We start from the raw sequence: 25,848 nt of genomic DNA, 5'->3' as shown, positions 1-25,848 counted from the left end.
CGCTCTTCTCTCACTCTTTCTAATTCATCTTATCTAATCAATACCATAACCCTTTGGGAGCCGTCAGTGAAATACTGTAATTTTATTGTTTGATGGTTGGTTCCGGGAGTTATTACATTACATTAAATGTATTTTCGTCCACAAAATATACAGTCAACACACTTTATATTCTGTGAAGTGCTTTGAGACGTCTCAACAATATGATAAGGCGCTATAACAAATGCAAGGATTATTATTATTGCTTTTGCAGGCCACTTTTGTCTTCCAACCATTGCCTCAAAATCCCCAAATTTGACTTGGCTGGCCAGGTAGTGTTAGAAACTAGTTTTAACGCAAATAGAATAATGGAAGCATGAAAACCGAGATACATTTAATACATTTCAGTGGTTAATTGGGAAAAAGAGAAGTTGGCCATATTAAAGTCTTTGAACATTTTTATATTAAATTGTCTTAGAATATGTATTTTAGTCATCACTCTTGGGATCTTGGTCACATTATTATTGTAAATGGCAATTTTTCAGCATCATTGAGCTGAAACCTTTAAATTTTGGACGGCATAGAAAGCGGAGAATTCCATGGAGCTGCCAATGAGAAATGAGATACGGCTGTTCAGCTCATAGAGCTTGACTTTATCTATCAGCAAATGGATCCGTTCAGAATCTTAGGATGTCCTCCTGATATGAAATGCGCTGTATACATGTAAATGTGTTGGTGTATTAAAGTGGCGGTTCTGATTCCAGAACGTTTATTTCTGAGAGAGATGATCTATTTTGCTGATGAATAAATGTATCTGGACTGCAATATTACTTAAATTGTCTATTATAGAAAGCGAGCATGTTTTTCTTCTATAGATATGCCTGGTTATTCATTTCAAGTCTACAAAATCATATGAGAACTTTGAAAGATAAACGGCCTGCTTCCTGTGTGCAAATTCTAGACCTTTGGAGTTTATTTTGCACAGGCTAATGAGAAGCTGTGATTGTTTTTCGTGGGCAATGTTAATTGCTTGTATTCATTTACAGATGGTGGTATTTAAGTATATTGAAGACAAAGATGTATTCCAGAAGTTCTACGCCAAGATGCTGGCGAAGAGACTGGTTCATCAGAACAGTGCTAGTGATGATGCAGAGGCCAGTATGATCTCCAAATTAAAGGTCAGTCCTGCTTCGTTGCTTTAACTTTGTTGGTGCGTTTGCTGACATCAGCAGAATGACAAACTTCCATCAAGGATAAAAAAAAATACTTCTGGTCTCAGTTTTTTGTTCTGGGTCTGACACCCTTTTATTGGACAACATAGTTGTATTTCAAAAGAATGACTATTAATCAGATGTGCTGTACTTGTAACACTAATAGCTAAATATTAGCTAATTTATCAGTTGTGACATTTGCTAGTGAGGAAGTCCCGAGTTCTCAGATCTTTGACTAAGGGTTTTGCATGTTTCCAAGATATTCAATCCATAAGACTGGCCTTTACTTGTGTTCAGGAATCCAGTTCAGCAAGTAGATAACAGCCAATTACTAAGCAGCAGCACAGCCTTAAACACTCTTTTTTATAGCTGTAAACTATACAGCATACAAACTACCCGTCAAAGCTCAAACACTAGCTCTTCAGCCTGCCTTCCCTTAGATGCAACACCTGTTAAGTTGTATTTTGGTCCTTTCAAACTAAATGAGCTTCAGTCTCACAAATAATGTGGGAGAGGAGCACCTTTTTGCAATGTTCATCCTTTTGAATTCATTATTTAATCTTCAGTAGTTTTGGACCAGCTCTGCGAAAATGATAATTAAAATGTTTACACGAGGAGCATAAAATAGAACATGCAAGTCAAGGAATCTCTAAAAATATCCTTTTGGGCTAATTAAACACTGACTCATCTTCTGGACTGATACCTGTCATGAAATGCTAAATTAGGAAAATGAGTTCCCTGACCCTAGCTGTGATTAAACTCTGGTGTAGAAAGCACAATATGTTCATTATTACCTTGACGCTAATACTCACTGTTTGTTCAGCAGTTGATCCTCTTAAATTAGAGATAATCGCAGTGAGGGTCTGATTTGCAGTATTCAGAAAATAATCCTCTGAAACTCCAATTGGACTCTGATCTGTGTTTCAATGTCTGTGAAGAAGACTGTGGTCAAAGGAGTTCCTGTCACCCAATAGAAGATGGCCATCCAAGTAGAGTTCTAGAGGTGTTTCGCTACCTGCAGGATAAGTATTTTCCTGTAGCTCAGTGGTTAGAGCACTCGTCTCACAAGCGAGAGACCTGGGTTTGACTCCCGGCAGGGCAAAACCTTGGGCAAGATTCCTTACTCCACACGCCTAATAATTCTCAAGAAAAATAAACAATAATAAATTGGTCATTTCAATCCACGACTATTTGTGGGACATTGCTGTGTACAATTTGCTGCCGCGTTTCATCCACAAATATACAGTCAATTCACTTTACAGTATATTCTGTGAAGCTCTTTGAGATGCCTAGAAGACGTTAAAAGCACTATATCAAATGCAAGGATTAATATTATTAATTGCACATCAGGACTGGGTTTTCAAACCAACCTTTTGTGTATGAATAATATTTCTCCAGACGCAACCTTAACATTTTGTCACTTTAATGTTTCAGCAAGCCTGTGGCTTTGAGTATACCTCTAAACTACAACGAATGTTTCAAGATATCGGTGTCAGCAAAGACTTGAATGAACAATTTAAAAAGCACTTGTCTAACTCTGAGCCACTTGACTGTAAGTATAAATTGTGCATGTGATCTTCCAAATGGAAGGAATAGATATGTAGATATTGACTCGTACTAATTATTTAGAAAGTTTCTATGTATGTAGAATTGTCTAGCCAAGTGTGCATCATATGCCCCTTACTTCAGGCGTATTCCTAAATGTGACTTTATACAAGGTTTTGTGTTCATCTTTGTTTTTAAAGGGAAAGAAGCCTAAAGGTACTTTCTGTTCCAACTGCCATCCTCAATCGGTTTGAAGAATATGGGGATATAAATATCTATTACCATAAAATATCTTTAATACTTTATCATCTATGAAAACTCACCCACTATTTTTGGGTCTCCTTTTCTTGATTTCTGGGATGAGCCGTGTGAGTTCTAAAATGGATCCAATCACTGCTGCAAACCTAACTGATAATGTTTTCCCAGGTTGGGTGACATTTTACCTGGTCGCAGGCTGGTCTGACGTACCGGTTCCTATTAGAGTGAATAGAGACATTTGACCCCTCCCTGTCCTGTCAACTATAGTGACTGTTTAGACATACACAATAGTAACTTGTACCAATTAGATTCCACAACGAGCCTCGACATAAATGCCCAATTTGGAGGATTATTGACCAGGACTCCAGTAATTACTCCTCATTTTGAATAGTATCATGGGATCTCTTGATGTTCACTGAACAAGCAGGTGGCACCTTGGTTTATGTCTAATCTGAAAGAAGGCACCTCTGACAATTCAGTGCTCCCCAGTACAACACTGGAATCTGAACATAGGCTATGAGTGCAAAAAAACAGACCAAAATGAGTCTATTTCAACAATGCAAATGCAAGGATTATACGGTAATGGGTCTTGTTTTGGCTGTTTTTCAAATATAAGTTGGTAGAAGTACAGAATACTTGAAAACAATATCCTGCTCCTGGACTTTCCTTCTGCTTTAACAGTTCTGCATGTAATGTTGTATGAAGCACAGTTTTTTCTCTTGCATAAATGTTTACCTTGTAAATAAGTACATTTTGATAATGTGTCTCTCTCTCCCTTTGTGTTTCTCCCCCTCTCTCTTCCACACACACACTTTTAGTGGATTTCAGTATACAGGTTCTGAGCTCTGGCTCTTGGCCCTTTCAGCAGTCCTGTACATTTGCCCTCCCGTCTGAGGTAAATTTGATTTATATTTGCTGTATAGTTTACATAATATTTTAACAGTCTATGAATGGTATTAGAAGTAAATGTAGATACATTGAATAAACCTCCGTTTTGTCTGACTGCAGTTGGAGCGCAGTTACCAGAGATTCACAGCGTTCTATGCCAGTCGGCACAGTGGTCGGAAACTGACATGGCTGTATCAGCTGTCCAAAGGGGAGCTGGTCACAAATTGCTTCAAGAACAGATATACTTTACAGGTGAGCTGTGTGATGAACTAATAAAATAGAGAAGATCAGCCAAATGGCCTATTTCTGAACCTGTGTTCCACACAGCTGGTTAGACTTTGATTAAGAAATTATTTCTGTGCAACTTTATTTGTTTTATATTTAAATTCGAATTTGTCAAAGGTTTTAACACCAGACTATTTCTACCAAACTTAACAAGTAGATTATACACGACATAGAATGACCTATTTCAGGTCAGTTAGCCCAGGCAGTCTGTATTAATACTCCATGTGAGCCCATCTTAATCCCCCATTTTTAGTCTCTCCCCATATCCATCTGTTCCCTTCTCCCTCGTGTATTGCATTGAGTTTCCTCGTAAATGCACGGACTTCAACCACAGTTTCTGGCAGCAAGTTCCATATTGCCATTTAAGTCTGCATAAAATTGTGTAGATTTAGAAAAGGGGAGGGCATAATGATTGAAGTCTTGAAGTTAGATCTTCCATCATTTAATTACAGTAGGCATTAGCCTTGATTTAACTTTTATTCCCTATTACAAGTGAAAATTACTCTGAATATCATTATAAATACTCCTATGTCTTTTCTTCTAAAGGCATCTACATTCCAGATGGCAATCCTACTCCAGTACAACACAGAGGACGCCTACACTGTCCAACAATTAACAGACAGCACTCAAATCAAAATGGTGTGTACAGCCAGTGATGTCATTGCGCTACTCTTTAATTCAGGCACAGCAGGAAATATTAAGTGCATTTTTAATGTTGGAAATGCAATCGGCAGTAATTTGTTTAACAGTGAAGATACTATTTTATGATATAATAGTTTAATGTGTGCAGAAAATTGATTCAACAATAGCAACTTGCATTTATATAGTGCCGTTTGTGCAGAATTGTGCCTTGTTGCAGTGGTTCACAATGGTTCTGTCATAATTTTTAAAAAAATAATTTGTCTTGTAAAAGGCTGTTTTCACTGCATACAACAAAAGAAAATAATTCTACATTGAAAGAAAACAAAATATAAATGATAATCTGTAAGAAACACATAACATGTTCGTAACTCGCAAAACAAGAAATTATTATAGTTTTAAAATTGCACATTTATATGAATTTCTTTTGTATTGCAGGACATATTGGTACAAGTTTTACAGATATTGTTGAAGTCAAAATTACTGGTAAGTGCTGATTCAGTGGATATTGCCACAGAATAGATGCTAAAGTGTGTAATGGATTTTAATGGATTGGTCCTTTTTTAAGGTTTTGGAAGATGAAAATGCAAATGTGGATGAAGTAGAAATGAAGCCTGATACGCTAATCAAATTGTACTTGGGGTACAAAAAGTAAGTGATGTTAAAGCACTAGGACTGTTAATTGTTTGCTATGAATCATATTTGCTAAACTTTACTTCTCATTTTAGTAAAAAGCTGAGGGTGAACATAAATGTACCGATGAAGACTGAACAGAAGCAAGAGCAGGAAACTACACATAAAAACATCGAAGAAGATAGGAAGTTGTTGATTCAAGTAGGTCTTTTTGGAAATAAGAACATAAGAAATAGGAGCAGGAGTAGGCCATTCGGCCCCTCGAGTCTGCCCCGCCATTTAATACGATCGTGGCTGATCTTTTAACCTAATTCCATTTACCCGCCCTATCCCCATATCCCTTTTTTAAAAACTAAAGGGATTTACATTTGTCGGGTCATTTTTTTAAATTACAATTTACGTTTATATGGCGCACTTCCTGTAGGAAGAATGACTCAAAGCACTTCACACAGTTAGTCACCTAAGCTGAGGTTAATGGGGTTTATTACAGTTCTCTTACATCTATAGGCTCAGAAACTATAGGAATAATAGTTGGAGTCTTTGTCATAGTGCTTCAGGATTTATGGCAAAGTTTAGTTTGTAGAAATTCATCAAATTATAAAACTGCAGGAATTTTAATTTGTCAACTTGTCATATTGTACCAAATCTGCAGGCTATTGGAAAATGCCGTCATTGCAAGGTAACCGATTTTAAAAAGTTGCCTGCCCTTTTTTTCAACTTCCTGTTGCTGGGCTTTTCTTCTCACAAAAACACTGTAAGACATTTATTTTCATTGTAAATGATTTTATTCCTATTAAGGAATGCTACTCGACTGCAATTTAAAATTGTTACCTTTCATCAGCAAGTTGGAAAATACTGCAAGTTTACAATGAATATTTGTAGTTCTGTTATGTGGTGTGATTCCCCGCTAAGCTGCAGTTTCTCGAATAAGTGGTGAACACTAATGTTTCTTCCAGGCTGCGATTGTGCGAATCATGAAGATGCGAAAGATTCTGAAACACCAGCAGTTGCTGGCGGAGGTACTGAACCAGCTTTCCTCCAGGTTCAAGCCCAGGGTCCCCGTCATTAAGGTTAGTACAGCCTATTAAGCAATTCATTGATCAAATCACTTGCATGACACCGTCTTTTTATAAATGTGTGAAGTTACGAAGCTCATTTCCATTTTTTTTACACACATACGAAGACCTCTGACAAAATTAAAATTTTAAATTGTGTTCACAGTGCACAGCAAATGTAATTCTTTTTAATGAATTTTATAAATGCTGTAAAGTTGCATGCTTTTTGTCCCAAAAATTGTGAACTTTTAAAGCTGCTTATAGAATGGTGCCACTTACTAATAACAACCAAATATTAATGAAATACCTGTTAAAGCTAGTCATTGTATCAGATTGTTTGTTGTAAATGTATCATTAACATTGTGTATCTTGGCAACCCATATCCATCAGAACTGAAGAATAACAATAAATCCTTACATTTGGTGTAGTGCCTTTCATTGGGAGGATGTCCCAAATTGCAATGTCTGCTTTCTATATTGATTGTCCAGCGCCTTGGGATGTCCTTCGGATATTAAAGGCATTATATAAATGTAATTTTGTTGTTGTTGTAAAACTTACTTCAGTGCAAAGGGAAATTTATCTTGTTATATCAGTGTTGCAATAAAAAAAAGTAACATTACTTTGCAATTGGACATTACTACTTCAACTTGTTTGCATCTATAACCAAGAATGAATATTATCTTGAGAAGCATAATAACAGGATGGTAATGTGTACCTCAGGGTGGCTTATGCTTGCCAATTCCTGAATACAATTACAATACTATTTGAATGCATGTAATTACAAAATGTAAATAAAAAATACGTATTACCCCTAAAGGCAGCCACAGAACAATCAGAAGAACTGGTGAATTTCCAGGTTTGCAATTTCAAACAATTTTAGCAGTTGCTTGAGATTGTATGGTAACAGCCAAAGGATACATAAAATCTTGTTTGCCATGTTAATACTCCTATCATTATCCTCATCACACTTTAAATACTAGGTTAGCTACATGCAAATCATACTTATTGCTTTACAAAGTTTATGTAAATGCTCGAACACTTGCTGAGAATGGTAATTTTAAAAAATTCCTTTGAATTTCATTCAAATGTGAAGTGAGTTGGAACACCTGTACATTTTCGCATTATTTTTCTCATGTGTACACTTTCTGTAGAAATTTGAAACTAAATACAACAACAAGATTCCATTTATAGAGCGCCTTTCAAGTCGGGAGGATTGAAATAAATCATAAATAGTACAAACTCCTGGTAATAAACTAGGATTGTGCTCGTTTGGTACTGTGTTAAATACCACATTTTTCCTCTTACAGAAATGCATCGACATACTGATAGAAAAGGAGTATTTGGAGCGTGTGGATGGGGAAAAGGACACCTACAGTTATTTGGCTTAAATATTATACAAGTGTCTGAATAAAAACTTCATTCCTAAGACATATTGGCTCTGAATACAGAGAATGCTGTTAGTTTTGTGATAAAGATGGGAATGTACACGATTACATTCTCGAACTCATCGCAGCCAGTCTGCTGCCCGCTGGACCTCCCTTTAAACTGTGAGAGCGGAAACCACCAGCCAGTCACAACCTTTACTTTACAGAACTGTTCTCAGGATTGCTACATTTCAATGTGTAAATAGCGAAAGAAACCCCTAACCTTAATTCAATAAAATAAGGAATTGAACCTTCTACATAGGGGTTGCATGCTACTGCCTATCTGCATTTAAAAACCTTACTTCAACTATACATGGCCGCGACTGCTCTGAACGTAAGGAGCAGCAGGAAAACTAATTTATGAATGCAATGTTGGCAGCACTTTCCAAAAGCGTACTAGTAAGTCTGAACTGGCCCGTAGAAAATGTGTAATCTGCATTGTTATCTGCTAAGAGAAAAACCATTTGTATAGTGTGGTTCATTTTTTAATGTGTGATAAATAAAAATTTAATGATTTCTGTAAATGGTGTGATTTAATTTTATGGTTTTAAAGAAATAGCCCAAACCAGAAGTGTATTCACAAACATTTTTATAGAATATGGTTGTCTGTTGTTGATCCATATAAAAAAACTAATCAATGTTTATAGTGTGCAAACTTTTTATATGCATCAGTCTAATCAGTCATCTATTCCCTCCCCCTTCTCAGTGTTCAACTCTGTCCTTGGGCAGTGCTCTGAGATGCTGATCATGCATGAAGGATGCTGTATAAATGCAAGCTGTTGTAATTTGACTTTGTAACCAAACAGTTGCTGGAGTATAGATGCTCAAGCTAGTTTTATCTATATAAGTAGATGCAAAAGATTAAATGCAGGGAGTGATCATATAGAAGCCTTGCAATTTTTCTTTCAAATCTTTTTGTACAATGTTTACCAGGAGTTTGTATGATTTTCCTCATTCTTGAACTAGCTTCATAGTTGAGGCTGTTCATTGTGAAGAACAATTGGTGTCTAACATTAATGTATGTAAACTTAGGTATGAGTCTCGCTCAATTGAAACGACTATTTTCTCAGTCTGAAGGTTGTTGGTTCAAACCCCACATCATGACTTTGAATCAAGAGTGAATACAATTTAGTGCCTTTCACATTGGGACGATGTCCCAAAGCCCTAAATGGGGCAAATACCTTGGACAATGTCTGCTGCATTGATAGAGGTTTTGTCTTTCTAACGAAACATTAAACAGGTTCTGTCTGTTCAGGTGGAAGTTAAAGATCCCAATGCACTATTCAGTTTCTATCAATGGCCTAGCTAACAGTTTACCAAATAAAATTGATTGTACAATTATTGCTGTGGTTACCTATTAAATAGTCTCCACACTTTAGAGCAAATGTTGAAATGTTGGGTGAGTTTCCTTACTCCACATCCTGGTTTACCTAGCAATAAATAGGAGTTGTCAGATTGCTTTTCTGGGGGTCAATAATTCCTTCAAAAATATTGGGACACTCAGTCCACAACTGTCTGCGGGACGCTGCTGTGTTTTACCCACAAGGTACAATCAATTCACTTTAGTGTATTCTTTGAAGTGTTGAGATGCCTCAAAGATGTGATAAGGTGCTATATCAAATGCAAGTAGTATTTTAAACTAACAAACCAGTCTTACCACCCTCATTCCCCTAGAGGATTGAGTTTTAAGCAATGCCACAACATGGTCTGGCATGAAGGACACTATATAAATGCAGTTTTACCCCACTCTCTGCTCACCAGGCACTTCATGTCCCCACTCCAGGTGCAAATTTTACTTGTATTGATTTCTTCCCACCTTGAAAGGTGCTATAAAAATGTAAGGTTTGTATTGTTACAAAACAAATGGGGCAAATACCTTGGACATGTAAAATAGCGAGTGCTGAAATTAGACTCTGATGATACTGTTCAGACATACATGTATTCCTCCCATCACTCATTTTAAACCCAGACATTCAATACTTCAGAGGTCCTGATGAAGGCTCTGCACTCATTTGATCTCATGCTTCCAGAACCAGCTCTCAAGATCAATTTGAGTAAAGCATCTTCACAATTTAGTCAACACATTTTAAAATTCAAGTTTTATTTGTTATATTTCCACTGACAGATCACCACACTAGTGTATAGCCAATGCACAATATAAAAAAACCTGGCAGCTTTTAAAAATGTTACAAAGGTCATTGGAATTTGTTATATTATAAATTATTGTCACAGTATTGTTTTTAAAAAACAGCATTGCTTCAAATATACGTTTCTCCATACAGTACATAGAAATCCTGAAATACAAAACCAGCTGCCATTGGCTTTCATCTGAGGCAGTTTGAAATTCATGGGATTTCCATTTCTCTTTCTATACCAACATATTTCAGGGCATCAGCTTGGCTATACCTAAAAAATAAAGAAAATAATTTGAATTATACTCCGCAAAATTACCAGATAAATGCAGTGAAGAATAATATTAAAAACTCAAGTATATTAACACTGTAGCAACAAGTCACTTCTATTTTTACATCCCATGTGAAGCCATCTCCCTTAGACACTGGGGTCAAAAATATAGTATTCACAACAGGATTCCAAAATATTGAATCCTGCATAACAGATTGTGCATAAACACAAAGGAACTCTGCTCCAGCAGTTCAGAGCTGAATCCACCCCCACACACAGGTTTAGGGCAATACACATCCACCAGCACATCAAGATTTCCAAATAGAGGATTTTCAACTCCACTGCCTATTCTGGAAAGTTTTTAAACAGATCTGTGAAAGGATAAATAGCTTTTTAAAAAACAATGGAAAGTTTAATTCTAAACTAAAATCTAATAAAGTGCAACTTTTTCAAGCACAAATGCCTTTGCTATTTTAACGTGTTTTACAATGTGTGTTTGGATATTTTCAGTCTGGAAAAATTTAGAGCAACATTAAATTATTTTTTGTTTAAAGCCAGAACAGTAAATTCCTATGAACTTTGACATTCAGATGGGCCATTTACCAAAAATCAAATAGCAACTTTTTGAAAGAATGGTTATAAAAAAATGTAACTACTGCAGTTTTATATTTTCAGGTAGCTCCCCCACTTGTGAGATTAAATTACGACACAGAGCTTTCTGTAGGCCCAAGATCAGTAGTCGCCAGACAGCCAGTGTTTTACCTGCATGGGTGCATTTGTGGATCCTTAAGTTCTTCGATCTCGTGAAAACTTTTGCTGCAGGTTGTGTACATTTGGAGTCGGGGAAGGTGAGCAGGAGGTGGGTCGAGGAACCAGCGCACTAGGTTTCACTATAATTCAAATTTGCCACCTAACTTGGAAAAGTAGAGTTTTATTAAGAAAGAACACAACGTAACCATTAAGGCACTTTAAATGAAGTCAGTGAAGCTAAACACGTTTTACTTTGAGAAACATTTCTGATAATAAAAAGTAAAACCGGTGCAGATTCATTGACATTCCTTAAGCACTTTAATGCTTTTGTTGGAGTCTTTCAAACTCATACGTTTTCCACATTAGTTGGCAAACGCAAATTATATGGGATGTTGTGCACTTGTCTCGCCGACCCTGCCCCAGCCTAATATTACAAAGTCAATCAGTTTGTCTGCTGAATTTCACAGATTATGTGAAAAATGCACATCTTAATCATGGGGTATCTCGCATTACATTCTAATAACCAGAAGGTGAATAAAACTACAGAATTAATCACCTGTTGAATTTTTAAATTGCATTAAAGATTTTATTTTTCCAATTAACTGTTGTGCAACACCAGGACATTCATACCTGTAGTCAAAGAATAACTCTTCTCCAGTCTGGATTGCTCTTTTAGCAAAAATGCCTATTCGGTGGTCTCCATTAACCATCATTACTAAATCAAAGAAAAATGAGATCTGTATGTTTATGCTTCATTAAGGGTACTTTTGATTTGCAAACCTTGTTCATGGACACAGTAACAAATCCGTGAATGAGAATCTTATCTCATTAAACAGTAGAATCCTGAAGGAATTCTAAATTTGCTGTAAATCAACTAACATAACATGGCCAACAGAACACGATCTTCGATATATTCTTTCACCATGGGAATATAAAACCAAGTTATCCTATCCTGTTGGGATCACTTGGCTATGCATTTCCCCTGCTGTCCAAACATTTATTATCTGGAATGCTGAGGTCCCTATAACAGTTATAGCTCAATTTGTCTGCCAAGGGAAGGTGGTAAACTTGGTAAAAAGCATTGATTTTTATGCATTTTATTTTTAGATTTACCAGAATTGAAGTGTCTTATCTTAAGCTCACACATATAGAACAGCATGGGTTCCAAAGTGGATGTAGGTTGGCATAAACTTAACACATGTGCAAAGTTGCACGCAAGGTTGCTGCACCAATCCCAGCAATTTTGAACATATGTACCCACAAGTTTTATTTTGCCAGTATTCAGAAGGGGTGATGGTAGGGAGAGAGAGGGTTGGCGCAGTACTATGGTGACAAAATAACTCTGTAGCCAATTTGCATTTTACAGTTTGCTTAACCACAAAAGCTCCCAATTAGTGCAGATAATCAGTTCTACTGGAGTAAATCAAAGCCCATATAACACCCAAAAGATGGAATGTCTTGCGGGGAAGGAATATAACCTGGCAGATAATATCAGACCTTGAATAACACCCGAGCCACTGAGGCTCCGGCCTGCTTCATTCCCCCACTTTTCCCACCCCACCATTGGTGGGCAGGCCTTCAGTCTCTGCCCTCACCCTCTGGAACTGCATCCCACAATCCCTGCACCTTGCCCCCACCCTTCCCTCCTTCAAGACCCTCTTCTTCAACCATGCAAACTTCAGTCACCCTCCTCACCCTCCACCCCTCCTGGTCCCAATCATTATCTCGGATGCAGATTCCTGACTGTCCAGCACCTTGGAACCTCCTCCTGAGGTGAAAGGCGCTATACAAATGCAATTTGTTGTATGTAGGTTTCGCATTGTTTAGCTGTAAAGGTTTTGGAACTGAGCCATAGGGTTCAGGATAATCACCATTAAGAAGTGGGAATCTACAGTGAATCAGAGCATCAAAGTCTATCAAGGCTCGGTGTACAGGGTGTATTCTGAGCCTGTTGTCAAGGTTCAAACACCCCCCCAACAGATCAAAAAAATCTGGATCCTCTAAACTTCTAGGGTATATCAAATCACCAATACCATAAATGGTGAGGAGGTGGTATTATGAAATTCAATTCATGGTAATAACTTAACTGTACAAAGACAGGTAGCCCAGGCTAGTGGAGATTTACACAGCTAGTATGAATGCAAAAAGAGGGACTGTCTTACATTTTCCCTCTGTTCGGAAGATTAGCTTTTCGCATGGAAATTTAACTAAAATGAGAAATACAGCAACTCAAAATGGAGTGTTCTAAATCGAACTACATAAGGCTACCACCTAGAGTTTAAACTTAAATGTTTTTCCAACACATCTTTCATTGGTATGAAATAATACAAAAATGAGTTAAACACCACCTGTTCATTTGTGGGTTCAAACCCAATCCAACCTAACAAACAACAAAGAAATTAGAAACCAGAACTGAAATAGGGAAGTTCTTGTGAGATTGAGGCATATTATTGATACAAAGTGAACTCTTTCATGGTTTAAAGCTCTCTCCGGGTTGCCCCAATAATATGCCTCAATCCCATTCTCACAAGAACTTCCCGACTTCACTTCTGGTTTTCAGATCCTGATTTTTTTTTGAAGTGCGGAAGGAGGTTACAAGCTTCAACAAGCTCAGACACCTAGTCTTGATGGACTTTGAAGCTATGATCAACTGTAGATTCCCCCACTTAATGGTAGTTATTTTGAACCCAATGTCAGATCACTGCAGTTCAGTGCCAAAAATGCCTGTGCCTAAAAGGTTTACAGCACTCACCTCGCAAGCGAGTGCCACCTGGTGCCTAAAAGGTTTCCAAAACCAAACATTGATTCTCAGCTCACCTTCAATGAGCATAAAAATAAAGAACATCTCAAATACTTACCTTTGGCATAACAATTAGGATTGACTGAATGATTTGCAAAACGTATTTTGTTACCCTTGCGTGTTGCATCAACCACAAAGTCTGAAAGAAAAGCATTGGAAAAAGATGTTTCTTTTACACACTTACAGGATAGTGCCTGCAATTTAAATTTTCCTTGAATGCAATTTCATTTAAACGGTTTGTGCGAATTGAGAACTTCCATACCATTATTCAAGTTGAAGAGGAAACTGCACATGTACTTGTCATACACCTTGCCTCGGCGGTCAGCCTCATCCTGAGATATGATCTACAAAAAAAAGGATTTAAAATATTAGTTTTGAAGTATTTTTCCTCATCTTATATGCGTCCTCTTGGCAATGTGATTCGCAGACACAGGTTAAACTTCCACATGTATACGGATGATACACAAATCTACTTTGTCTTCTCCAGCATCGACTCCAGGTCCGCTGATGTTCTACCAGCTTGTCTGGCAGACATCAGGGCCTGGATGAGTGCAAACTTCCTGCAGCTGAATATGGACAAGACGGAAGCCATACTCCTTGGCTCCCGTCAATGTCTTCACTCCCGCGGATCTAAACTCCTGAACCTCCCTGGGCTCTCCCTCGGACTCACTGAACCAGGATGCTATCTAGGCATCTGGTTTGACCCCCAGCTGTCCTTCGTCCCCCACTTTCCATCCCTGACCAGACATCAGCTTGTCTGGCAGACATCCAGCCTTCCGCCACATCCACCACATTGCCTGCCTCTGATCTCACCTTAGCCCAAGTGCAGCCAAAACCCTTGTGCATGCGTTTGTCACCTCCCGCATAGATTACTCAAACGCACTCCGACAGTCTCCCCAGCTCCACTATTCAAAAAATCCATCTCATCTTACACTCCACTTAAAGTACTTATAATAATTCTTGTTTGATAGCACTTTTCACGTCTTCTAGACATCTCAAAGCGCTTCACAGAATATACTGTAAAGTGAATTGTATACTTGTGGGCGAACGGCAGCAGCCAATTGCATAGCAGTGCCCCACAAACAGTCATGGATTGAGTGATCAAATTATTATTAATATTTTTTCTTAGGGATTATTATCCCCAGAAAAGCGATTCGCCAATCGACTAACAACCGGATTCCTACTTACTGATAAGTGAACAGAGGCGAGTGGAGTAAGGAGATCTGCCCAACATTTGGCCCTGCCAAGAATCAAACCCAGGTCTCTCGCTTGCGAGGCGAGTGCTCTAACCACTGAGCTACAAGACTCCACATGTGGCTAAAAGAAATATCCTTCAGAAATAGCATATTGGAATGAGATAATTCCAAAATGAATTAATAACTAATAGTTAAGTAATTGACTTTTTCAACTAACCTCTCCACAGTACTCAGAGATGAATTCGTTTTTCTGCACTGGTTCTTTGATGAAAATCCCCCATCCAGCCACATCAGAGGGTGCCAGCAATAAGTGCTGTTGTGTAGGAATAAAGAAAACAAGAATAAAGCAAAGCACATTTAATTTTACAGTCACTGATGAAATTATCAATTACGTTTTCAAAAACGCTTTGCATTCTATATACAGGGTAAATCAAGTCTTTACGCGTAGGTCAATATGAGATATTCAAACTGCATGCCATGTAGATCTTCACACATCAACTCGGTGACAAAAAAATATTCTGTAATAGCTGTACAATATCTATGAATAGTGTCTTTTAAAAAAACAGTAATAATTAAAAACTGAGTAAGGACTTCTGATTCATCCTGTATAAAAAGTATTATCACAAAGATACAGATTTGCTGCAGTTTAAAAGTGGGATGAATGTACTCAGCATCTCTTCTCTCATCATTTCACTTTGCAGCAGGATTTGCTGATAGCACTATTCAACATGTTTTCACTTCTCAGCACGAGAAACCAGCAAATCTGACTCATTGTAGGGCCATCCCCATCATTCATACCACAAGCAAAATGGTTTTCTTTTTGATAGAGAAACTATGACATTATTTAGGGAAGAAATTTGGACTGAAGCCTCAGAATTATCATGTCCTCTTGTAATACAAAATATCATTCATCACTCTCTCTGAAAATTTGTCTCTGTAAGTGTGCGTCTCACTCTCTGTCTCAGTGTGTGTGTCTCTTTGGGTCTCCGAGTGTGTGCGTGTCTCTCTCTAGGTCTCAGAATGTGCGCGTGTCTCTCTCTAGGTCTCCGATTGTGTGTGTGTCTCTCTGGGTCTCTGACTGTGTGCGAGAATCTCTCTGGGTCTCTGTGCGGTGCAGGCCCCGATCTCCCCTTAGCCTCGTTGGTGTCCGCCCCCACTCCCAAAATGGCAACCCAGTTTTTCTTAAAAAGCAATTCATAATTTTTTTTGCAACAATCTAATGTGTTATTTCCTTATGTTTAGTTTTTTTTAAAAAATCAATAAAGTGAAAAAATGTACCTCAATAATACCAACCAAGCCCTGCAATTTCCCTGCAAAAATTCAGAAAATCCCTCCGCAAGATTCGTAAAGCACTCCGCATTTTTTTTTGTGCGGCAAAAACGTCCGTACTTTTCTATTAGCCCAGATTATTACCCACAGAAAGCAATCTGCCAATCGACTAACAACTGGGTTCCTACTTATTGCTGGGTGAACAGAGGCGTGTGCAGTAAGGAAACTTGCCTAAGGGAATCAAGCCCAGGTCCTCTCGTTTGCAAGGTGAGCGCGCTACCACTCCTCTACGACACTGCACAATTATCACCAATCATACCAACATGGTGCAAGTTACACAAAAATGCACAAAGTATTCAGGACTATATCAATATCACCTTTTTGGACCCTCTCTGAATGCTGCAGTTTTTACAGGAGACGTTCTTACTGTCCCAGTGGTCAGCGGCTCCACAGGTTTGGCATAGGTCTGGATCACATTCACGCACCGCAAGATAGCAAGGGCACTGCTTGGTATTGCACTGAGCCTTGCAACGGCAGCCAGGAAATCTGTTCTGACCTGGTGAAGGAAGATTATATTGTACTGACGACTTTAATGTAGCATTTAAAGCTACAAAGATTATTGGCATTTTGCCCCACGATATTACTGTATTCATTCACCAGCTAATATTCATAATAAAAAAATATTTATGAGTTGAATATACAGAAGTAAGAAATTCAAATACAAATAGAAAAAAATGCATCAAATGTGCATCTAAAACATCCAGGATTTGCAGTTAAAAGTCAATATACAATGTCAACACAATATATAATCATGCGACCCTGCAGTTCCCCCCCACACTATACGTGGTATCCATAAAAACCCCAAACCACCTTAGAGAAAGACACGACTTAAACCCCAATCATATGACCAGGTCCTGTGCCACAGCTGAAGAACAATTAACAGGGTTACACTGAAGTCTGTTTATTTTATAGACCTACATCACCCAAACCTTAAAGGAAACACAAAGATAACAAGAAGGAATTGCAGTAGAGCACTACATATTCACTACTCAGATAATGACATATCTGCAGCAGGATTGAAATCCTGGAAGTTAAGCAAAAATCTTTTTATTGTGCACATTGTACCTAATGGGAAGTTTTAGTCAAGCCAAATTTAAAGTAGCAACATGAGGATTTGCTCATTCAATGTTATATTGTGTGAGTCAGAGAAAAAGAGCTGGCACATTGCAATAACAGTATAACTGCTGATTATAAAGGGGAGAATATTAAAAAAATCTTTTAACCCCTGACGGTTGGAATGTAGAATTATGTATCATAAACTGATGTCTGCCCATAAATTTTAAAAGGGAAATTAGATAAATATTTGAAAAAGAGAATTTAGTGTATGGACAACAAGTATGAAAATGGAATTAAATCATGTGGTCATGTGAAGAAAAACACCAGCAGACCTGATGGGCCAAATGGACCATTCCTGTGCTGCACAATTCTTCTATTCTCAACATAAACTGAGTACAGCCTGAAGACCTATTTGTTTAAAGCTACTTGGAAAAGCTACATTGATCAATGATGGCGAGAACGCTGTTGTATCCAGGGATTGTGGTCATCGTTGGCCAAACGCAACATCAAATCTTCCAGACAATAATGACTCCAGAAATGTTATTCAAATGATACTGCTATATTATACTTACACTCAGAGCTGCACTGACAGAACTTTTCACAGAAATTTTGAGCCATGACACAAGGACAAGAGCTGTCACAGGGCTGACGTGGGTGGTCACAAGGCTGGTAGTTGTAAACATGATTTGATGAACCATCTAGATAAAGCATCCAAAAAGCAGTCAATAAACTGACGAGCAAAAAACAAAATGGATTGCTTCAGGTTTTTTTATGGATAGCATTATACTGCGTGAGAAAGTCAAAACACTAACCTTTTTTTAATTGTATCTTTCTGCAATGTGCAGCCCACAATCTGAAACAGACAATTACAATATACTGATGAGAAATAATAAATGAAAATAACCATAGTATCTCAAAACATAACAATCCACCCTCACCTCTGACGTATCGTCCTTCTCCTCCAAGATAATCTTGGAGGCGAAGGACAACCCCGGGCTCCTATTCTCCACCACCAACCGGCTCCAGCGTCCACCTTCCCACGCCCATTCTCTCCTCAAGCTCTGACTGAGAAGATGCTGGATTTTCTTGAGTCCAAACTCAAGGGTATCCAATCAGCTGCCTCTGGCCTTCCAACTGCCTCTCCCTCCCCATCTTTCCCCTCCACACTCCGACTGCTACCCATCCCTCCTTCCACATCTTCAAACCAGTCTCCTCCTCCTCTCTCATCACTACCATAACCAGCATGAAACACACCACCTGCTCCCTTGACCCCATCTCCACCCCTTTCCTTACCTCCCAGCTCCACCTCTTTGCCCCTCTGCTATCCGACACCATCAAACTCTCCCTATCACCTGGCACCGTTCTCATCCCCCTAAAAACAGCTATGATCACCCCCATCCTGAAGAAACCTACCCTGGACCCATCCCTGTTTTCTAACTACCGGTCCATCTCCAACCTCCCTTTACTTTCCAAGGTCCTTGAAAGAGCCGTTGCTTCCCAGCTTCGCTCCTTCCTCTCCTACCACTCCTTTCACGAGCCCCTCCAATCGGATTTCCGTGCTGTTCAAAGAACGGAAACTGCTCTGGTCAAGGTGACAAACGATACCCTGTCCATCTGTGACCAGTGATCTCTGCTGCCTTCGATACTGTGGACCACTCCACCCTCGACAACTGACATCGTGACAGATTGTCTGTCAGACATTAAGTCCTGGATGAGAGCCAATTTTCTACAGCTGAACGTCAGCAAGACCGAGACCCTTCTGATTGGCTCACACCAGCGCCTCAGACACTGGCAGCATCCGCAGTCTCGGTTGCACAATCCACCTCACCAAGCCATTCGGGAACCTGGGTGTCTTGTTCAATCCTCAACTATCCTTTCCCCCCCATATCCGTGCCATAATCCACTCTGCCTTCCCCCACCTCTGCAACATTGCCCGACTCCGCTACTGCCTCACCCCTCAGGCCACCTGCTTTCTGCCTCTTTGCCTCCACCCATTGGAACTCCATCCCACAATCCCTTTGCCTTGCTCTCTCAAGACATGACTCAAGATCTTCCTTTTCGACCGTGTCTTCAGCCACCTTCCTACCTCTCTGCCTCCCTCATCCCAAGCCTGCCCTTCCCCCCCAACCCACCCTTGGGTCCTAATCTCTGACTGGTCAGCACCTTGGGCCATACTCCCGATGAACGCATGGACGAGTGTTTCGGCTACGTCTGGATGAAAGTACTGTTGGAGGCGGGCAATATGGCGGAGGTGGAGGAAGGCGGTCCTGGTCAGGGACTGGATGTGGGGAAGGAAGGACAGCTGTGGTCGAACCTGATGCCTACATTGCGCACTGGTTCAGTAAGTCTGAGGGCCGAGGAAGTTGAGGAGGTCAGAGCTACAGGATAGAAGAAGTTGACGGAAGCCAATGAGTATGGCTTCCGTTTTGTCAACACTGAGTTGTAGATATGTTTTAATGACTTAATAAAGCATGGACCAAATGCAAGAATTATTATGATTCCATATGCACATTATGTCAACTATCATATTGCAAATGAATTATTCAGTGGTAAGAAACTAAGCTTACAGGATTTAAAGTGCTTCAAGACATTATCCTACATGCAAAGTATTGTTGCAGGGCGAGAGAAAGGATAGGTTTGATGATTTGCAACAATTTAAGTCCTTGCACATAAAATACACCTCCAAATCTTGGTCAATATTAAAGGACTGTATTAATGAAACTAAATGCTTTTGGAATAGATTTGTAAACTTTCTGAAGTCCCATTAATCCAATTTGAGGTAATTATATGAACCATGGACAGTCATAACATTCTGTAGTATTTGGTTGGAGTCTATATGTGGCAGACGACTGGAAACTACAACTGCAAAACAAACTTTAACACACTGAATAGCTCTCAGTAATTTATTCCAAGTATCGAATATTGTATGTGTAATAAAGAGAGAACGCTTACCTGTGCTTTCGCTTCTTCTTCCTTGGTGGTGTATCGGCATCCTCTGCAGGGACACGGGCAATGATATTAGACTCCTTCACAGCAAACTCATACACCTGAAGAAGATTAGAGGCAGTTTAAATACTGCTTGAATATGAAATGCAATTCTAAACAAAACATACACAAACTTCAGTTCTCAGAAACAGAGTACACCATTTCAAAGGCAATAACTTGATTAACAACAATGCTAAACCATAACCAAGGGGTGTATTCTGGCTTTGGTGTAAATTTACATGCCATGTGAACTTTGATATACACGTGTGTGGAAAATAGGAAGTTAATACAACAACTTGCATTTATGCAGCACCCCACTTCCAGAGTAGCATCCCAGAGTGCTTGACGACAGCGGAGCACGACACTGAGCTGGGGGAGGTGACCATGAGCACAGTCGAAGAGAACCACCTTCATGCGTACAACCTGAAGATGGGGAAGTGGGGGCAAGGCGGAGGGATTCGGGGAGCATTCCAGTTTTGGGACATAGTGGCTGAAAGCGCAGCCTCCAATGGTGCAATGGAGGGTCAAGTAGGAGGCCGGAGTCAAGTCGAGCGGAAGCAACAGGTAGTTGGCTGGGGAGTACGCAGGTCGAGGAGGTAAGAAGGTGCTCGGGCATGAAGGTATTTGAAGACGAGTGTGAGGAACCTGAAATCGATCCATTCAGTGATAGGGAGACAATTGAGTCTAGCAAGAACTGGCGTGATGGGGGCACGGAGTTTGAGAGTGACTATGCGGGTGGCGGAATTTTGGATTAACTGGATTTTGTGAGTAGTGGAGTTGGGGAGACCGGCGAGGAGGGCTTTTGAGTAGTCGAGGCGGGAAATGACGAACACTTGGATGAGGGTTTCGGCTGCGTTTGGCGGATATCACACATGTTCTCACCCACACCCTCATGCCCCTATCCTAGTTCTCATCAGATTCCACTATCTCCCAATGAATAGACTTCAAGGTCCTCATCTATAGATAAATCCCTTCACATTCTGACATCCCAATCACCAAGCCCACTCTTCTGCTTATCCCCTCCATTTGGCTCCTACAGGCTTGCTGCGCGTCCCTTGCCACTCCCTGCCACCAATCTTCAGAACATCTCTCTCTATCCCTCCACTTTGCTCCCTCTATCAGTCATTAAACCCTGCTNAAAAAATATATTTTGATCACTCTACTATCACTCATTCTTCCCTCCAAGATGTGAAGGGCACTATTTAAATGCAAATTGTTGTTAACTTACTCAGTGTGGAGCATTAATTGTTCACAAATATTAAGTAATCAATTAAAGCAAAGTGAGGGCTACATTTTTAAACCAACTCTTTTCACATCATAACTGTCATTACTCAGCCCCCACATCCAGTATGTTGAAAATAAACCCCCCAGCCAATGAGTGGTATATTTGGAGTAGTAAACAATAGCAATGACTGCATCATTCTAATTGTATAGTTTATATAGTAATAAAACAAGAACAGGCTGTGAGATAGTTTTGAGCTCCACACCCAGGTGATTTAACATACTTTGCTGGATTCTGTAATGGTCATGCCAACGGTAATAACACTTGCATTTTGATATAGCATCTTTCACATCTTCTAGACGTCTCAAAGCGCTTCACAGAATATACTGTAAAGTGAATTGACTACATTTGTGGACGAAATGCGGCAGCCAATTGCACACAGTAGTAGGATAAATACGAAATGCATTTAATTTTTCTGTTCCTGGATCCTTCGTGGTACCATGTATTAACATTTGCAGAAACCATACACACACAGTATATAAAATAGTATATTGCAGTTTTTGATCAGTTCCATTCTTCCTCTCAACACACACACATTAACAAATAGTCATACCAAATAGAAAGTTTATAATAGGTATTTGGCATCAAAGTTTCCAATGTGGTGTAAAGCTTACAGAACTAATGCAAATGTAGCATTTAAACACCAAAATTTGCATTCCCTCAAATCCCAGATGGTGTGCAACAGCAGGAAGAAAATCTTGATCGTCAATGCCAAATGTATAAGTGCGCATCATGCCACCTGGGGCTTACTTGCCATCTGTTGTGCCCAGTCAGACAACTACTATAGTTTAGATATTTACTAATCTGGGATATGTTATAAAACACTGGTGGTCGACCCTACCTGATCCTCCATTCTATTCCCACGGAATCCAAAACTAGAGAGGAAGGAATGGCCCTTTTTGCCGTGTCAGTCCCTTCTGCTAACGGCCTACCATCAGCAATGACACTATATACCCTGTTATAGAAAAATAATCCTAAAATCCTTGCATTTGGTATAGCACCTCTCACAATGGGAGAATATCTTAAAGTGATTCAACAAATTACATTTCTATAGCGCCTTTCACATCAGGAGACCTAAGGCGGTCACAGGATTTATTGTGAAGTGACTATTTGTAGGCAGATGTGGCAGCTCAACTGTGCACAGCAATCATCCACAGAGAGCCAAAAAAGAATGATCAATTTTATTTGGGGGATTGTTGGCCAGGACAAGTTGCATTTGTGGGAAAACCATGTCACAATAGATATTGAATTATGATAAAAGTAGAAAACCACTCATCATTCACTTTGGGATGTCCTCCTGATGTGTAAGGTACTATGTAAATTTATTGTATTAAAGTTACCATTAACTAATCAATATTCACGTGCTCTGCTTTTACCTGTCTACATGTTTTGGTTCCTAACAACTTGGCAATGGCACAGAAGTTATTGTAGTAAGTGCCATGTAGAACTCTAAAGAGTGAGGCTTCAGCTCCACTCCACTCCACATCAGAGAGATCTGCAGTCAGTTTCATCTTAACAGGGGTTTGACATCTGGAGTTTGCCTCTAAATGGAAAAAAAATGGCCATAGTTAATAACACAAGCACAGTGGATTAGAAATATTTACAACAGGAATGAATCAATAGGGGGAAAAACAAATCAATTTTAGTCGTTATTTCCATACATTCACATTTAGTGCTTGGCTGAAACATATGGGGCAGTGAGTCATCTGTGGGAATGAAAGGCACATAACTTAAGACAAACCTACTCCATTTTATGGAAAAAATAGTAAGTATCTTTGTGTTGTTCGGCTTTAAATCAAATGAAAATATCACCAAAAAGTGCAGAATTATTGAAAAATAAGCTCGGAAGAACAGAGTAACCAGCAGATAAATCAATGTAAAGACCAAGATTTGTAAAACAACAACAACAAAATTACATTTGTATAGCGCTTTGCACATTGGGAGGTCATCCCAAAGCACTGGACAATCAGTGTTTCGGACCCAAGCTGGGAGTCGGGTTCAGGGAGGGTGCAGAGCAGGAGGGGAGGGATGGTGACCGAAGATACAGTCAAAGAGGAGGGTCTTGAGACAGATCTTGAAGGAGGCACGGGAGGGGGCGAGATGGCGGGACTGCGCGATAGTGTTCCAGAGGCTGGGGGACAGTGGCAGAAAGCCCACCCACCAATGGAGGTGTTTTGGACATAAAGCAGGCCAAAGCCTGCTGAGCAGAGGGAACAGGTAGGTTGGTAGGGGGTTAGAAGGTCACAGAGGTAGGGGGGGATCAAGGCCATGGAGGGCTCTGAAGATGAGGACCAGGATCTTGAACTGTATCCTGTGTCATGGGAAGCTAGTAGTTGGGCAAGGATGGGGGTGATGGGGTTTGCGGAGCCTGGTGTGGGAGAGGACACAAGCTGCAGAGTTCTGGATGATCTGCAGCCTAGAGGGAGGACGACAAGCAGGGAACTTGTGTAGTCGAGTCTGGATGTTATGAATGCATGTATGAGGGTATCAGCGGCCTGCAGTGTGAGACAGTGTCAGAGCCGGGCGATGTTGCAGAGGTGGGAGAAGGCAGAGCGGGTCATGGCACGGATGTGGGGTTGAAAGAATAGTTGATTGTAAAACAAGACCCCAAGGTTCTGGACTGGCTTAGTGAGGTGGAGTGTGCATCCCTGGATGGTAATGCTGTCAGCGCCTGAGGTGAGGAGACGCCGACAGGAGCCAATCAGGAGAGCCTCGGTCTTGTTGATGTTCAACTGAAGAAAGTTAGCACTCCTCTCAGCACAGCAGTGGTTCTGGAGTCCAGAGTGGAGGCAAAGAGGTACAGTTGGGTGTCATACGTGTGGAAATTGACCCCATGTCAATGTGTATATGTACCCCTAGGTCCCTTTGCTCCTCTACCCCATTTAGGTTTTTATTTTCCAGGATGAATGTGACTTTTTCATTCTTTCTACCAAAATCTACCACCTCACATGTTTCTACATTGAAATGCATTTGCCATTTAAATGCTCATTCAGCAAGTTTATTAATGTTTTGCTGTAATTTGTTGCAGTCCTCCTCTGTATTAACTACTCCCCCCAATTTGGTGTCATCTGCAAATTTTAGAATTGTACTGGTGATTTCCGAGTCCAAATCATTAATGTATATTGTGAACAACAGTGGTCCCAATACCGATCCTTGTGGAACACCACTGCCCAACGCCTGCCAGGCTGAATTGCTACCCTGTTTTCTCTTTTGCAGCCAGCTTGCTTTCCATTATGCTATTTTGCCCCTACTCCACATGCATTAGTCGATTGGTAACTTATCAAATGCTTTTTCGGAATCTAAATATATTACATCTTCCACATTACCCTTGTCTGCTCTTTCTGTTACCCCTTCAAAGAATTCATTGAGGTTGGTCAAGCATGACCTTCCTTTTTGAAATCCGTGCCGACTATTCTTTGTTTTCCGATTCTAGATGTTTTTCGATTACCTCCTTCAGTAAGGATTCCATTATCTTTCCTACCACCGATGTTAAGCTGACAGGTCTATAGTTCCCTGGGCTTGTTCTATCTCTTTTTAAATATAGGTATAACATTAGCTATCCTCCAGTCCTCTGGCACTATTCCCTTTTCTTATGAGTTATTATATGTGTAATAATGCCTCTGCGATCTCTTCCCTCGATTCTTTTAATATACGCGGATGCAATCCATCTGGACCAGGGTTTTTAATCCTCTGAGTTCCGTTAGTTTTTCGATAATATCTCCCGCTTCTATCTCAAATGTATTTATTATATTGTCATGTCCACCTGATCCGTCACCCTGGTGAATACTGAGGCAAAGTAATTATTGTAAGTAATAATGTAGGAATGACACTATACTGAGATGTTTTATTTATACAAGTCAATGAAAGCTCCAGTCAAGAAAACGCAGTTATTAAAAACCTAATAAATTACATTTTAAGGGCATAGGATTACAAGTCAAAATAAATTATTCCAATAAATTATTAATTAGCCTACAAAATGCACATTCACTATACTTTACAATGAAATCTTATGAAGCGCTTTGATATGTCCTCTTGACTTGAAGTTATATTAAATGCAAGGATAATATTCTAGTCTAGTTCACTAGTATTAGTCTGTTTGCCTAGCAGTAAGTAGGAACCCGGCTGTTAGTCAA

The 25,848-nt window shown here is 39.7% G+C and overlaps 2 protein-coding genes across 9 annotated transcripts in view; one reads left to right on the top strand and one right to left on the bottom strand.

The window, feature by feature from the left end:
- The window catches only part of cul1b (cullin 1b), a 64,699-nt gene extending 56,261 nt beyond the window's left edge, over positions 1-8,438 (top strand). Inside the window, exons 13-22 of the mRNA XM_007906316.1 lie at positions 1,023-1,154; positions 2,622-2,739; positions 3,809-3,885; positions 3,999-4,130; positions 4,710-4,802; positions 5,241-5,288; positions 5,371-5,453; positions 5,531-5,636; positions 6,392-6,505; positions 7,798-8,438. Of these exons, the coding sequence (XP_007904507.1) occupies positions 1,023-1,154; positions 2,622-2,739; positions 3,809-3,885; positions 3,999-4,130; positions 4,710-4,802; positions 5,241-5,288; positions 5,371-5,453; positions 5,531-5,636; positions 6,392-6,505; positions 7,798-7,878 (984 nt within the window). The 3' untranslated portion in view covers positions 7,879-8,438. The remainder of the gene's footprint in view (positions 1-1,022; positions 1,155-2,621; positions 2,740-3,808; positions 3,886-3,998; positions 4,131-4,709; positions 4,803-5,240; positions 5,289-5,370; positions 5,454-5,530; positions 5,637-6,391; positions 6,506-7,797) is intronic.
- A 1,558-nt stretch (positions 8,439-9,996) lies between these two features.
- The window catches only part of ezh2 (enhancer of zeste 2 polycomb repressive complex 2 subunit), a 36,020-nt gene continuing 20,168 nt past the window's right edge, over positions 9,997-25,848 (bottom strand). For 6 of the 8 annotated variants that reach the window (XM_007906318.2, XM_007906319.2, XM_042331735.1 and 3 more), the window contains 10 exons: positions 23,092-23,258; positions 20,401-20,495; positions 18,261-18,301; positions 18,021-18,146; positions 16,710-16,888; positions 15,281-15,376; positions 14,130-14,211; positions 13,926-14,006; positions 11,698-11,782; positions 9,997-10,320 (listed from right to left, as the gene is read on the bottom strand). In XM_007906318.2, coding sequence (XP_007904509.1) covers positions 10,260-10,320; positions 11,698-11,782; positions 13,926-14,006; positions 14,130-14,211; positions 15,281-15,376; positions 16,710-16,888; positions 18,021-18,146; positions 18,261-18,301; positions 20,401-20,495; positions 23,092-23,258 — 1,013 coding nt within the window. In that variant the 3' untranslated portion in view covers positions 9,997-10,259. Of the gene's footprint in view, positions 10,321-11,079; positions 11,232-11,697; positions 11,783-13,925; positions 14,007-14,129; positions 14,212-15,280; positions 15,377-16,709; positions 16,889-18,020; positions 18,147-18,260; positions 18,302-20,400; positions 20,496-23,091; positions 23,259-25,848 lie in introns of all 8 variants that reach the window. The other 2 variants (XR_006084832.1, XR_006084831.1) reach the window with 2 other exon arrangements.

This window comes from Callorhinchus milii, unplaced genomic scaffold (assembly GCF_018977255.1).
Source record: "Callorhinchus milii isolate IMCB2004 unplaced genomic scaffold, IMCB_Cmil_1.0 Scaffold2, whole genome shotgun sequence".
NCBI lineage: Eukaryota > Metazoa > Chordata > Chondrichthyes > Chimaeriformes > Callorhinchidae > Callorhinchus > Callorhinchus milii.
Note: the sequence above shows the minus strand (reverse complement) of the source record. Positions and strands in the feature narration are given on the sequence as shown.